Genomic DNA, 17057 nt, shown 5'->3' on the forward strand with positions numbered 1-17057 from the left:
TACTCAATATTTAACTATGAATGAATATCTGGCTAGCTAGAAACAGATGTTATCAGGACTTAGACTTAGTTTTGGTGGTGAAATATAATTGTGTCTCACATCACATATTTACAGTACAGTATATCGGTACCTACAGTGAGTTAAGACCTGCATTTCTTCGCATCTATGACGCAATGTATCCTTGTTTTCAACACATGCCAACGTAATGAGCCATTGTCTCCGTCCAAAGTCACTGTGATAAAAAGTTACTACCACCAGTTATGCAGGAGCACCAACATCAACAGTGATGATAGTAAAAAGCTTATCTTTCTCAATCCGAACCACAGTGTAGTTGAGTGAGTTGAGTCCATCTTTGTCCATGGTGGACCCAGTACTCAACAACAAGTTTAACCTCTGTGGATTAGGCTCATTGTGCAGTTCTGCATTGTGTTTGATCATCCTGTATCTACCGACCTGCAGGTCAGGCCGAGAGATGGTCAGACCTCTGAGGGAGATGCGATTGTACAGATCGTCGTCCTCCCCTCCCCAGCCCCAAAACCGGTTGGAGAAGCCGTTGATCTTCAAGTACTGCTCTTTAGACAGTGAACTCACTCCGCCGAAGAAGGTCTCGTAGGGCAACCGGAAGCCAAACTTGTCGAAGGCCACCGACAGGTGCCGCGGCTGACTGAAACACCTGTAGGTGTTGCGATCGTCCATAGGAACCAGGTCCACGTCGCTGAAGACGAAGCAGTTGTAGTCGTACTCCTTCTGGGCCTCAGCGAAGCCCACGTTCATCAGCTTGGCACGGTTGAACTTGGTTTCCCCGGTCTGGTTGATGACGTAAACACCGTAGTCCAGCTGCTGTCGCCGGAGGATCGGGTGGAGGTAGTGGAGCCAGTGCTTTAGGTGGCGGTGCCTGTTGCGGAAGGGGATGATAACCGCCACTCTCTGTAGGGAGATGCAGTCTGTGGGTTTGTAGCGACCCCCGGCCCAGAGACCAGGGTTCTCCATCCGGACAGAGTCTAAAGTACGCGTCCAATTAAATTCAACTGCGATTGGACCAACCAGATGAGGGGATGATTCCGGGCAGGGCGCCAAGTCATCCAAAGGTGTAGTGCTTTCCTCCTCTTTGGTTGTATAGTTAGACATAGTTTGTATTAGTTGACCCAATCCATCGGATTTGGAGTACCGCAAATATATGACCACGTAAAGCGCATTAATATTAAACAGTAACATTAAAATTAAAAGTAGCTTATACCTCTCCATCCCCAATATTGCCAGTCCTTTTTCCTGTGTTGTTAAGATATATATCCTTCAGATAAACGTATCGTCTATAACCGTCTGCCTCAGGTTTGATCAATGAGGTGTTTCGTTATGCCGTCCTTTGCATGCCCACATCATTTTTCAACTCCATCGACAACGGCCTTGCAACAAGCTCTAAGACAGACAGTACAATAACACAACCTAACTCTGATGACGTCAAGACGATAGAATCGCTATCGGAGGACATACAGAGCAAGCTGATTGCTGAGGGGTCGGAACGATTGGATCGCATCGCGGAGGACATCCACAGAACTAACAGCAGAACTAACAGCGCTCCCCCAGCTCCCCCCAGCTCCCCCCCAGCTCCCCCTGTATCGATGTCAAGGCAGTATATTGGCGATCACCGTCGCCCCTCCCCCCCAGCCTTTCCCCCCCTGTGTCACTCTCCTCCTCCCCCCTCCCTCTTGATCAACAACCCTAAAACGCAGGGCGCCCCTCCCCCCAGCCCCCCCCAACTTTCCTCCCTTGTGTCACTCTCCTCATCGCCCTTCCCTCTTGCCAGGTCATCACCAAAGTACCAGGCATCCTTTCCCCCCTCTCCCTCCTCACCCCTGTACCAAACCCCCCTTCCCCCCTCTCCCTCCTCATCCCTGCTCTCCCCTCTTCTCCCACTCCCCCTCATCTCACCCCCAACTGCCTTTTTGTCAAACTGGTAAATGCTGGTCGGATTTACAGCCAGGCATCTCCAAAACATCAAAAAATAACTATTCCACCATCTTTCCTCGACAGCCCGCAATTGCAACCTACGAAACGTCCACCACGCACCCAAACTACTGCTATCAATTTGTTCCAATAACAAACCATGCTGTTCCTGTTCCCACTACTATCAGACTCAAGAAGAAATACCTGACACCACACCCCCCATCACAAAATCACTGACAATGGCCCTTCTGAATGTTAGATCGTTGAGCAACAAATCTTTCTTAATCAATGATCTGATAACTGAAAAGATTTGCAATGCATGTTCCTAGTCGAGACCTGGCTAAATGACATTACTGGTGCAACAATGCTGATAGAAGCCTGACGTATTATCAATCGGTCAGACAAAATAGAAAAGGGGGAGGGCTTGCCGCAGCTGCCACTATTTTATCTACATTGTTTGTATGTAATGACATTGACATGGGTGAATTTACATCATTTGAATATCTTGCTATTGAGCTCGAAGCTGAACTGTCTTTGCTCATCATTACATTGTAACAGCCACCAAAATACGCATCAATATTTCTGCAGGAATTCTCAGAGCTAATCTCAGCCGGTATCATTAGATGTGATTGATCATAATCATACATCATACATGGAGATCTGAATATTCAAATAAATAAGAAGAACGACCCCAAGGCTATTGAGCTTACCAACCTACTTGACATCTTTGAGCTAATACAACACGTAAATGAACCCACTCACCAACATGGTAACACTCTAGACTTAGTGATGACAAAAAGGCTGAACATTGATAAAGTATCAGTAATTGAATTATATCTGACCATCACTGTGTATTCTTCAATGCTAACCTAAACTTAACAGACACAAAAGGTAACCGTTGTAAAGCGAAGAGTACTAGATGACATCGCAGAAGAGAAGTTCTCAAACATCATGAGACAAACTGAACCATCCAGCCTGGACTGTTCTTTAAACTGTATGGTTGAAAATCTCAACAACACCCTATCATCTACACTGGATGCTGTCGCTCCATTAACTCATTCCCCGCCCCGATTATACTCGTTATTGGGCGCCAGCATTTGAACGCCAACAACGAGTATACTCGTTATTTGATAGTTAGTACCTCTTTTCAGAAATCGGTAAAAATAGAAAAATGACATTTTCGAGTGCTTTGAGATGTTATATATATGTCTCCTTACTTGCTAAAATTAATACGACTTGTAAATATGTTTAATACTTGCTAGATGGTATGATTGTAATTATCTCCGTTTGCCAGAGAACTACATTGCGTCAAGAAACGCACATACACGCACGCGTGCACACACACAGAGAGGCATGTGCGCTGTGAAAAGGTGTTAGACCCCGCAGAGGTGAGAGGTATCAGAGACTCGCTACCCCCCATCCAAATTCTAAACAACAGATTGGCTTTTCATAATATGTATGAATTATCTCTTGCAATAATATCCATGGGACTCGACTTTTTGCAGTCGTTGTGTATGTGTGTCACCAACACACAAAGTGCTACAGGGTTAAAACATAGTTAATAATTTAATAATTATTAGTAAAAAATAAAAAATAGAATAGAAATAAAATAAAAATAGAATATAGTTATAAACATAGTATAAACAACAGCACAAGAAAAAAATATATCACAAGAAAAAAATTTAAATAAAAAGCTAACAGTCAAAGGCCTTTTGAAACAAATTTTCAGAGACTCTCTGTCTCTCTGTTACCCCCTGGTCTCTGCCATGGACCGTCTCTCTGTTACCCCCATCGTCTCTGCCATGGACTGTCTCTCTGTTACCCCCATCGTCTCTGCCATGGACCGTCTCTCTGTTACCCCCTGATCTCTGCCATGGACCGTCTCTCTGTTACCCCCTGGTCTCTGCCATGGGCTGTCTCTCTGTTACCCCCTGATCTCTGCCATGGGCCGTCTCTCTGTTACCCCCTGATCTCTGCCATGGGCCGTCTCTCTGTTACCCCCTGATCTCTGCCATGGGCCGTCTCTCTGTTACCCCCTGATCTCTGCCATGGGCCGTCTCTCTGTTACCCCCATTGTCTCTGCTATGGACATGTGTTCCCCTGTTCTCTCTCATTGTCCCTGCCTCTCTTTCCGTTTGTCTCTTGCTCTCCTCTCTCTCTCTCTCTCTCTCTCTCTCTCTCTCTCTCTCTCTCTCTCTCTCTCTCTCTCTCTCTCTCTCTCTCTCTCTCTCTCTATCGCTCTCCTATTCATGTGCCCTTGTTTGTTTAGTGTTTAGTATTTCTATGTGTCATGTTTTCTCTTGTCTTGGTTTACTGTATTTGTGTCCCTGTTTAGTCTGGTGGTTTTACTTGTTAGTCATGTATTATGTCCCTCTTGTCTCAGTGCTATGTCTGTCTAGTTTTACATAGTTGTGGTTGTTCAGTTATCCTGTAGTTAATCCTCTGTTAGTCTGTTTCCCTCCCAGGTGTGTCTGTAATCATCCCAGGTGTTTCTTATGTTCTCATCTGTTTGATCTCCCCTGTTGCTCCATTCTCAAAGACACTCTGATGTCACGAGACCGTTGCCATCTTAGTTTTGGGGACAACCAACATGTGTGTACAAGCAAAAGTGAGCTCCGTTTTTAAATAGTAGTAACATATAAACATGAAAAAGGCATGTAGGCTACTTGAAGCCTCCAGTGCACATACACTGAGAATGGACTATATGGCGAAGTAGCTAGCAGCTAACATTTATCTGCTGCTTACAGCCTCACAGCCAATAATTAATTTACGATATAAATATTTGTTCCTTTTTCTCACCTGTTATGAAATGGGTAGAGCAGATATACGTATGATTTGACTTGGGGGACCAGTGTCTGCTTTGATCGACTCTCCCGTCTGCATCTACTGTACGTGTGCCCTCTTGATAGCTGCCACCCACTTTTTCCTCCATGATGCCTCAGCTGGTATTATATAAAACTTTCAAATTTTTTATTTAGTTATTAGTACAAAACGTAACACAGCAGCTCTTTGGCATTGTGATGCACTGAAGAAAATTACCCCTGATTGTGTTTAATTTGCCGCTTTTCCGATCCGTTTTCTGCACTAAATGAAGTGTACACAATGTACCCGGGGTGAATGTTTCCCCCAAGCCGTAGTTGCGTAGCAACAACAGACAGGAAGATGACTTCGAGAATTGTCTTCTGTTCAGTGTCTATGGATTGTTTACCCTCCTTCCCTCTGGGAGGCGCTATAGGAGCTTCTTCCCCTCAGCTGTTATCTCTCTGAATTCTCTGTACCACGATGAAAGCCCCCCTCCCCCATACGGTATAAACTCTGAACTCTGCACCCTGTTGCCTAGGCTCTGTTACCCATAGGGTTGGGTAACGTTCACATTTCTACAGTACCAGTTTCGGTACTTAATAACTCTCTCTGTAATAATACAAAAATGTATTCTCAATTTCCACATTGTTATTTTTATTTCCGTTACATTTAGTTATTTATTGTTGTAACACATCACACAGAATAAATCGCATGATCATGTATTATGTTTTAAAATGTTTTAAATATCAACATTATCTAGGTAGTACTGATATAATTCGGTCAGTACCCTTAAAAGTGCAGAGTTAGGTACCCAACCCTACTTACCCATACTGTACGAACTCTGTTGCCTATACTATCTGCCTTACACTGTAATCAGATCTACCTACCTCAAACTGTACCTATATACAGTAATTCTGTATGATAGCACAGTTATATAGGTATCAACAGGTGTACAATAATGCTGTATATACCATATATATATTTACATTTACCGTATCTATTTTTATCCACATCTGTCTGAATATACATTACCTGCATATAATCTTTTTTACCACTGGCCAGTATGACTTACTACCATAGAGTTTTTATACCTGTATCACCGTACATAATATCATAACACTGTACATACATCTGATTAGCATTAATACTCAGTAATACTCCAGTTTAATCACTTGGACATTGTATATTGCTATTGCTCTTTACTGTATACGTTTGCACTCTGGTTGGGTGCCAAACTTATTTTCATTGTACTGTACTTGTGCTGTATGATGACAATACATTTGAATAAAATCTAATTTAATGTTCTATGTCAACTACTAGGTGTTTCATGTTTGTTCTCTAAAGTAAGCTAGTCCACTCTAGACCGTTGTTACCTTTCTGCTGATCTCCAGTTTGAATGTCACAGTGACCAGTGACACACTGACCTTAATTTCTTGGAAAACCGGACTTTTGTAAAACCTTTCCTCCATGGTTTTTTCCAGGGATCAAGCTTCCATGAATAGCAGCCATTTTAAACGGAGGAAACATAGGGCTGTAGGAACATAGGGTTGAGGGGACATACTGTAGGGCTGTAGGAACATAGGGTTGAGGGCTGAGGGGACATAGGGCTGTGGGGACATAGGGCTGAGGGAACATAGGGCTGTGGGAACATAGGGCTGTGGGAACATAGGGCTGTGGGAACATAGGGCTGTAGGAACATACTGTAGGGCTGTGGGAACATAGGGCTGAGGGAACAAAAGGCTGAGGGAACATAGGGCTAAGGGAACATAGGGCTGTGGGAACATAGAGCTGTGGGAACATGGCTGAGGGGACATAGGGCTGAGGGGAACATAGGGTTGAGGGGACATAGGGCTGTGGGAACATAGGGCTGTGAGAAGATAGGTTTGTTTATTTGGTTTATTGAGATTTGTAGCCAGTTTTCTTTGCAATTGTGCTGTGATTTCAACATTCCTCTCATCTGATGTGAGCCGTTTGGGGATCTGAACGACACACGTACACTGTGTATCTTTGTTGCAGCATCTATCTCTTTACTTTTGGATTACTCTTCTGTGAATGCCTGTTTTTTCTTTCTTTCTATGTCTTGGTCTTTAATGAACCCTCCTGGACACTTCTACCGCCTCTCTGTCGTCCAGCGGTTCTAATAACCCTGGCGTTGTAACAAAGGCTATTCCTTCATGCCATACGGCTAGCTGCGCATACAAACGTTGGCCTTCCTGCCGTACGGCTAGCTGGGCTTACAGACGTTGGCAACACTACTGGCAAACCAGAGCCGTTGCTGACGTTATAGACCTGGGAGTAAGCGTTGCGAACCGCTCTCTTACACAGCAGGGATAGAAGCCTAATTGTGTGTCTACATGCAAAGCCCTGTCCAACAATGCACATTTCATTTGTTTTCTGAAAGTCAAGAAAAGGAAATTGGCAGGTGTCCATGCGGGTTGATTGCTGCACTGTTTGAATGGCAAGTGGTCATAATTACACACAGACATTTTCAATAACCTTTTCCCTTTTTGTATGAAGCTCATGTATGTACATGTTCAAAGTCATGTCAAGCCGCACCGCTCATTATAAAGCAACTCCAGGCCGGGATATATATGAGAACACGTCCTCCCCTTGCCAGCTTCGTGACAGGGTTGAACAGTCCTTGGACAAAGGAACAAACGGGAGGTTTTCTTTTGCATGTTGAAAACAACGTGCCTGGGCCAACACAACACACAAGCTGACACGATTACAACACAGTCTTTCCTGTTGGTCAGATTTCATTTAATTTCAAACCTTTATCTAAACTCGAAAGGCAACTGAGGTTTCCCTCATTTACAGTAACGTCGAGTGTACATACAGAGTTAAGCAAAAAAGGCATAGCCAATCAAACAGAATTATAAAATCCTAACAATAAGACAAGTCAGGATAACAATCAATTAAAACACGTACAACTTGATTGCTGCGGCCTTCTGAAACGCATTGACATTATGGATCGAAGATGTGATTTGTAACCGCGACCTCTTGAGAAGTAAGCTAACGTGTAAACGAAGAGCAGCAGCGTGATAACCCGTCGACCCGCAACGGCACTGAACCAAAACAAGCTTCTTGACTTTGGCCCTGTGTACTCGTCATGTTGAATTACATTAGCCCGTTCTAATTCAGGGAGGATTAGAATTTAGCAACAGCTCGGCGAGGGCCATGAATCTGTCATATTCCTGGCATGGCCCTGCCGTTGAGGAGTACAGGTCGTAACTCAAGAGCAGCAATAAAAGTGAGAAAAGGTACGAAGATCCAAGTTGTTAAGATGCGTTTGTACTCAAGAGGTGATAGTGTTCATAAATGCATATAAAAGTGTCATATCTTGCGTTTATATTATCACTGTGTGAGATAATTTGTTCATTTTGATTTGATTTTGATTTGAAATCTTTATTTCGAACATGCAAATAAATACAAACAATATAAAATCAAAACAAATCATTGATCTCACAAAATTAAATGAAAAAGAAAAAGAAAAAATAAACAAAAGCAAAACATAACTCAATTTACAAAAGGAGTAGGAAGAAGTATACACTTAGTTATTCCTACCCCCTTTCCACTACTCAAATGAGTGTACTAATTTAAAACCTTACAAAACAAATATATATATTATATGCAAAACAAAAAACTAAAATTATATTATGTAAAACACGAAAGAATAAAATTAAAATGTAAACACCCGTGAATGTCAAATCCCTTCCTCATCCCTGTGCCTCGTGAACATAATTTCCTTATAATTCACTTTTCATATCATGTCAGCTCCTGAGATAAATCTTTACTACGTGACTTTTCATGGAAAATGCACTTCTTTGGCTCTAAATCATGGAGTTTGGCTGAACTGGAGAAAACTGCAGCAACGCATGAAACCCAGCGGAATGACCCATACCAGCGGAATGACCCATACCCAGCACGGAATCCTCCCTTCAAACCCAGCGGAATGACCCATACCGGCACGAAATCCTCCCTTCAAACTGGAAGGTTGTGTTTTTACGCATTAGTATTGCATACAAGGTTACTGTCTCATTTCTAGAGCGTGTGTTGCATTCAAATGGATTCAGGTAAACCGGATATCATTTTCATGGACGAGAGCAGGGCGGTACATAGGTGAGGATACAGACAGCGATAAATGGCATTGCTGTCAAAAGTTCAAATACTTTTTGCTGTCCTCTCCACAACGAAATTTACAAAACTGCATGTTACACATCTACCCTGTACATGAAGACAACATGTTCGAACTGGTCAATTAGAAGCACATTTTGGTGCAACAACACCTAGATTTATAATATGATCAGAGCTTGAAATCGTACTGAGGTTTTGCTAAAAAGCTGACATTAGGCAGCCAACTAAGAGAGCTGGGTAGAATACCAGGACGTTTGTTATGCTATAGCTATTATTGAACTAGCATAAGCAGAGAACAAGCCTGCTGGAAGAGCCAAGTCACCGTTAGCTATAGCTTGCTGGTAAACGATACCATGGCAACATGCTGACCATGTCTTTCCCTTATACCGCTTTTCTTCTCTCTTTCCCGCACCGCAGTAAAAGTGCCCTTACTGCCAAACCGCATGAATCCATGTGAAATTTGTGAATGCAGCATTTTTAAGAGATAAATTCCTCTTATCCACACATATAGGGATCCTTTTTTTTTCATCTCTTATCGATCAGGCAAAAAATGGGGCTCGTTTTGCATAACATGCCTGACGATAGCATGCTCAAAGTAATTTGCGATTTATTTACATTTTAAAGTCCTTCTACAAGAAACAGTTATTACAGTTCTCTGTTATTTCATTTGAAGGTCCTTCTACACAGGAAACAGTTATTACAGTTCTCTGTGTTATTATATTTTAAAGTCCTTTTAAAAGGACAACGTTATTACATTTCTCTGTGTTACTACATTTTAAAGTCCTTCTACAGGAAACAGTTATTACAGTTCTCTGTGTTATTATATTTTAAAGTCCTTTTAAAGGACAACGTTATTACATTTCTCTGTGTTATTACATTTTAAAGTCCTTCTACTGGAAACAGTTATTACAGGTATCTGTGTTACTACATTTTAAAGTAATTTTAAAGGAAAACGTTATTACATTTATCTGTGTTATTATTATATTACATGCCTGCAATGCATACAAGTTAAGTAGAAACAGCTGATATAATTTTCTCAGATCAAAGCTATTTGTTGTTAAGCTGATTTCGTAGGCCTGACCAACCGAGCCAAGAGCAACAGAGGAGAAGAAGGGATGGAGTGGTAGGAAGACAGGGAGGAAGGGATGATGTATTGTATATAGAAGGAGAGGGAGAACCAAGACGCACTCCAAAAACACTGTTGTTCATTAAGAGCACATGCACAATGCAGCTCACAGACGTATCGTAAATTTGAACGGGTTTTGAAGGTTAAAACCTTTTTATATTTTTCAATATATCACTGGCAAATAGATTTTGATAGGCCGTTATAATTCACGTAGATATTCTGCATCAGTATAAGTACATATGCTATGGATATAAGAGAGAAAAGAAGAACATGTTGTATGATTGCGCAACATTTTCAGCTTTTCTATATTATTCACTGCATATGAGTTTACAGTGTTGCCAAATGTCTGATTGATTCAAGTTCAAGCTTTCACAGATTTCTAATATGAATCATCAAAACCTCTCCCTATAGGAAAATGAATGGTGATTGGATTTTTTATGAACGTCTCCTAAAAATTTCTACATCAGAAGCATCTTCCTTGAGTGGTCGGAAATTTGGCTCGCGCTATCAGAGGGCTATCGGCTACTGATGCAAAACAACCAACGTAAAGTCTGTCAAGTAGCAGATTTGGATTTTCGAGAGATTTGGATTTAATCGCCTTAAAGGGGAACTCCACTTTTTTTGGAAATTAGCTTATTTAACATCTTCCCTGGAGTTAGACAAGAAGATGCATACCTTTTTTGTCTCTGTGCGTGCATTTTAGCTTTGGGAATAGACGCTCCGTTAGCATAGCTTAGCTTCATCACTGGAAGTGAGGCAGGACAGTAGCCTTACAGTGCCTTACAGTGTATTGCAAGGTCTGACATTGACCAAACTTGATATGCATGACCTTGGTGGGCTCTAGGTCAACTCCTGAAAAGGGGGTCAATGTCAGACTTTGCAATCAAAAGTTAGGGGGCTAATAACCCTTGCCATAATTTCAGTGCGCCCCCTAACTTTTGATTGCAAGGTCTGACATTGACCCCCTTTTCAGGAGTTGACCTAGAGCCCACCAAGGTCATGCATATCAAGTTTGGTCAATGTCAGACCTTGCAATACACTGTTATATTATATTATATTATATATTTGTACAGAAATGAATTTGGTGGTGGATTTACTGCAAAGTCAACCAGCAACTAGAACCCTACACCTGCCCTGTTTCTTGTACGTGGTTCAACTAAGTCGATCAAGATGTCATTATCCAGCTTCAGTTAACCCGATGTTTGAAGCCGGGATTTTCCTGTTTCACAAAGGTGGATTCAGTCTCGTTAACTCAAGCCAGACTTGCGACTCAGGCTAAATGCGCGCGGCCGTTTTAGGTGAAAAGCCAGCACGTATCGATGGCAGAGATCCTGATTCTCAACGGCATTGATTGATTAATTGATTTAAGACTTTATTGACAGATTGCAATACGGCTCAATCGCCTCGCCGACAAGTTAAATGCGTTATCTATAGGCTAATTCTAAGTCCCTCATTACCTCAATCAATCAGATTATATTTCTTTAAACTTGCCTGCTGGATTGAATAATCAAATGAGATCTTGCTAGCGAAAATAATTAGTTAACTGTTATACAGAATTACGATACGGCTCTCTTACCCATTGATTGATGTATAGTCAATCTTTAACTTATCTCCAATGTGGTCTAACGGGTTGTTCTTTTGACTTTCACACGGACGACCGGGGTTCGAGACCCTAGTCGTCTCCTACTTTTTGCAATATAGGAATAATTCAATTTGGTGCACGTTGAGAGCTATATAAAGAATGCCATCCTCAATGCATGTAGATTTATAATATTTTAACTTAAAACCAGGCTACTTTGGCGTATAATCATTAATATTATATTCAAAAAAATCATATTGGAAACACCGGGATTTGAACCCCGGTCGCTGGGTTGGCAGGCTTGAGCACTACCGCTGGGCCACTGGGGCAGATGGGATAAATTCATTGTTTATACATTAATGAACGAGAGACCCGTGTTTAGAATATCCTTTGTTTTGAATGAAGTTTATCTCTTTATCCTCATTCATTAATGTGACGTCAACGGCTCATTCAATTTCTCAAATCCGTCAAACAGCGCATCTCATCAGACATCTTAATCCCAGTTACAATTAAAATAACCACATAATGTGTACATCGCACGAGCGAGCGCCACCGTCGCCACGGTATATATAACGTGCATTATTTAGAACAAAGTGAATTTAGTATCAGCATTTTGGGTCTATTTTACACTTCAAAAGCCCCCTCTGGAAGAATGGAGCACAAAAACGTAATTCAGAATGGTATAATGCAGATCGTAGACTGTGGGAATAGTTTCAGGAAACGGGCTGTCACTTTCTTTGCGGGGGCGTGGCTCTGCGTGATCCGGCTAACTTGAACTTGAACTCTGCTTTCGACCAGGCTCAAACTTTTGGATATGTTGTCATGGTGATTTGGAAAATCCACGTACATGAAACCGGAAAGTCCGGCTAACCCAGTTATCCAGTTAAAGTTATCCGGCTAACTCAGTTATCCAGGTACAAGAAACAGGGCCCCAGCTACAGCCACTAGAAAGCTACACCTGGTTACATCAACTAGAGTAGACAACTACCCCCGACCACAGCCACTAGAAAGCTACACCTGGCTACAGCCACTAGAGAGCTACACCTGGCTAATAAATAATAATAATAATAATAATAATAATAATAATTATTATTATTATTATTATTATTATTATTATTATTATTATTATTATTATTATTATTATTATTATTATTATTATTATTATTATTATTATTATTATTATTATTATTATTATTATTATTATTATTATTATTATTATTATTATGATTATGATTATTATTATTATTATTATTATTATTATTATTATTATTATTATTATTATTATTATTATTATTATTATTATTATTATTATTATTATTATTATTATTATTATTATTATTATTATTATTATTATTATTATTATAATAATAATAATAATAATAATAATAATAATAATAATAATAATAATAATAATAATAATAATAATAATAATAATAATAATAATAATAATAATAATAATAATAATAATAATAATAATAATAATAATAATAATAATAATAATAATAATAATAATAATAATAATAATAATAATAATAATAATAATAATAATAATAATAATAATAATAATAATAATAATAATAATAATAATAATAATAATAATAATAATTAGATAAAATAAAAGTAAAATAAAGAATCTTTTATTGGACTTTATGGTGTTTTTGTTTTGTTTCTGATCTATTGTACCAAAGAAGACAATCACACATGTTGATTTTTATCCTTAAGTCATTGCTAGGTAAGCTGCCCTTATATATCTCCAGACTTCTGTCCTTTTATACTTGCTTTTTTAATACCAGACGAGCAGCAAATGGGATGCTGTTAAATGTTCCTTTGATGCAGTCAGAGCTTGGTAAAGCTGCATTCTCCCACTATGCTCCCTTTTTATGGAATACGCTGCAAGTGAAACTTTGTCTACAGGCACTTCCTACTGTGAATGCTTTTAAAGGTATGCTACGATTAGCCCTTTATGAAACATGTAACTGTTTTACCTGATGCTATTGTTGATGTGATTATGCTCCTTGCCACTGCACAAATGACCCTCTGTATTTATATTTGAATTGTATGTTTTTTGTTTAATGCCCTGTTTTATGTTGAAACTTGTTGTGTGCTGTGTTGGTCAGGACTCCCTGGAAGAAGAGATCTTGTATCTCAATGGGACATTCCTGGATAAATAAAGGATAAATAAATAAAAATAAAATATTGTGATATTTCTTCTTGACTTGTTTAAAGAAGACTTGTCCGGCCCATGGGGACATTAACGTGTGTTGTCGGGCCTTACAAATAAATTTGATTTGATTTGATTGTACAGGTACAAATATGTTACATGAAAAGCTCCCTCATCTACTCTCTGACCCGACTGTGTTGCACAGCTCCAACATGGTGACACTGTGACACAACAGTGATAGTCCAGGAGGACCAGTCAAGACATCTGAACCAAATTACAGAGTCATGTTGAGGCTGGATTCTATTGTTTTTTCTGTTAAATGTGTTATTATGATGATGTATTGTTGTCATTTCATTTTCACGAGGCTATAAACTATTTCTTACACAGTGTTAAACAAGGAAACGAGACCAATTGAAGACAGGATAATCAATAAAAAATTGACCAAAAATAAATCAAGTAGCGTCAAGTTAAAGTGTGTTTACTTCATAAAAGAACGTTTGACACGCACAGAGCAGATTCATGATGTTCTGATTCATGATGTTCTGATTCACGATGTTCTGATTCATGATGTTCTGATTCACGATGTTCTGATTCACGATGTTCTGATTCATGATGTTCTGATTCACGATGTTCTGATTCACAATGTTCTGATTCACAATGTTCTGATTCACGATGTTCAGATTCACGATGTTCTGATTCACGATGTTCTGATTCACGATGTTCTGATTCATGATGTTCTGATTCATGATGTTCAGATTCACGATGTTCTGATTCACGATGTTCTGATTCATGATGTTCTGATTCACGATGTTCTGATTCACGATGTTCTGATTCACGATGTTCTGAAGTGAAAGGAACACATGAAAACACAGTGTTGTTATTAATTCAAGGACAAGGTTGACTAGAAAATAAAGACATTCAATAAAAATGTAATTAAAAAAAGAAGCAGGAGAAGAACCATTCAATAAATCTGAACCAAATTACAGTCATATTGAGGCTGGATTGTATTGTTTTTGCTGTTATTTTGATGATGTATTGTTGTTATTTCATTTTCACAAGGCTACTTTGTAAACTATTGTTTTCTTTTGAAACACACAGTGGGAAGCGGAGAAAGGAAAACAAAGACGGGATAATCAATCAAAAACAAATAATCCAGTAACTTCAAATTAAAATGTTTTTCTTTATAAAAGTAAGTAAGACCCGTACAGAGCACCACACATTTTGAATTCATAGTGCAAACTCAAATCTGAGATTCCCGCTGTATGACACCCTTCTCAGGCAGCGGCTCGGGAGGTAGAGCGGTCGTCTGGTAATTTGAAGGTTCCCGGTTCGATTCTGGGATTGAGCAAGACACTTAACCCCTAACTGCTCCTGATGAGCAGGTTGGCACCTTGCATGGTCGCCTCCGCTGTCGATGTGTGAATGTGTGAGTGAATGGGTGAATGTGAGGCACAAGTTTTAATATTTTTATTGAATAAATTTTTTTGTTTAATTTATTTTACCAGGTAGTCACTTGAGATCAATGATCTCTTTTTCGAGCAAGACCTGGCCAAGTTGTAAAACGCTTTGGATAAAAGAGCTATATAAATGCAGTCCATTGACCATTTACCCTGCGTCCAAAGTCGATTGATAAAAAAGGGTGTATTCATTGATTTGCCTCATCTTGTCACTTTGTTGTAGTTTTATATGCTGTGTGATTTTATATGTATTTTTTTGCTTATTTCTGTAGTGTACACTCGACGTGACTGTAAATGAGGGAAAACTCAGTTGCTTTTTTTGTTTAAATAAAGGTTTTGAAATACTAAATCAACATCCTCTCAACCACCCAGTCCAAATGAATTAACTGTGATTAATCACAGTTAACTATGGACAATCATGTGATTAATCGCAATTGAATATTTTAATCAATTGACAGCCTTAGTGTTTTCATTTTAGGGAACTTTTATGGTACTTTTGCTCCGCTACATTTATCTGAACCCATCAGTTTTTAATTACTGCTTTTAATTACTAACAACTAGCCACACTGCTTCAAGAGGCAAAGTTACTGTACATCACAACAACTAGCCACACTGCTTCAAGAAGCAAAGTTACATCACAACAACTAGCCACACTGCTTCAAGAAGCAAAGTTACATCACAACAACTAGCCACGCTGCTTCAAGAAGCAGAAGTTACACGACAACTAGCCACACTGCTTCAAGAAGCAAAGTTACATCACAACAACTAGCCACACTGCTTCAAGAAGCAAAGTTACATCACAACAACTAGCCACACTGCTTCAAGAAGCAAAGTTACATCACAACAACTAGCCATGCTGCTTCAAGAAGCAAAGTTACATCACAACAACTAGCCACACTGCTTCAAGAAGCAAAGTTACATCACAACAACTAGCCACACTGCTTCAAGAAGCAGAAATTACATCACAACAACTAGCCACACTGCTTCAAGAAGCAGAAGTTACATCACAACAACTAGCCACACTGCTTCAAGAAGCAGAAGTTACATCACAACAACTAGCCACGCTGCTTCAAGAAGCAGAAGTTACATCACAACAACTAGCCACGCTGCTTCAAGAAGCAAAGTTACATCACAACAACTAGCCACACGACTTCAAGAAGCAAAGGTACATCACAACAACTAGCCACACAACTTCAAGAAGCAAAGGTACATCACAACAACTAGCCACACTGCTTCAAGAAGCAAAGTTACATCACAACAACTAGCCACGTTGCTTCAAGAAGCAAAGTTACATCACAACAACTAGCCACACTGCTTCAAGAAGCAGAAGTCACACAACTAGCCACACTGCTTCAAGAAGCAAAGTTACATCACAACAACTAGCCACACTGCTTCAAGAGGCAAAGTTACTGTACATCACAACAACTAGCCACACTGCTTCAAGAAGCAAAGTTACATCACAACAACTAGCCACACTGCTTCAAGAAGCAAAGTTACATCACAACAACTAGCCACGCTGCTTCAAGAAGCAGAAGTTACACGACAACTAGCCACACTGCTTCAAGAAGCAAAGTTACATCACAACAACTAGCCACACTGCTTCAAGAAGCAAAGTTACATCACAACAACTAGCCACACTGCTTCAAGAAGCAAAGTTACATCACAACAACTAGCCATGCTGCTTCAAGAAGCAAAGTTACATCACAACAACTAGCCACACTGCTTCAAGAAGCAAAGTTACATCACAACAACTAGCCACACTGCTTCAAGAAGCAGAAATTACATCACAACAACTAGCCACACTGCTTCAAGAAGCAGAAGTTACATCACAACAACTAGCCACACTGCTTCAAG

At 39.8% G+C, this 17057-nt stretch overlaps 2 protein-coding genes across 2 annotated transcripts in view; both read right to left on the reverse strand.

Moving 5' to 3' along the window:
* Positions 1–258: 258 nt before the first annotated feature.
* LOC311233628 (beta-1,4-galactosyltransferase 1-like) lies at positions 259–1128 on the reverse strand (the record flags this gene model as incomplete). Its single annotated transcript, XM_084320594.1, has 1 exon — positions 259–1128. The coding sequence occupies one exon, from the start codon at positions 1126–1128 to the stop codon at positions 259–261; it is 870 nt and encodes a 289-aa protein (XP_084176720.1).
* Positions 1129–14213: 13085 nt separating this feature from the next.
* Positions 14214–17057, reverse strand: part of snx19a (sorting nexin 19a) — a gene marked incomplete at both ends in the record, with an annotated part of 217180 nt that continues 214336 nt past the window's right edge. Inside the window, one exon of the mRNA XM_084320595.1 lies at positions 14214–14588. Coding sequence (XP_084176721.1) covers positions 14214–14588 — 375 coding nt within the window. The remainder of the gene's footprint in view (positions 14589–17057) is intronic.

This window comes from Notolepis coatsorum (assembly GCF_963971535.1).
Source record: "Notolepis coatsorum genome assembly, chromosome: 8".
NCBI lineage: Eukaryota > Metazoa > Chordata > Actinopteri > Aulopiformes > Paralepididae > Notolepis > Notolepis coatsorum.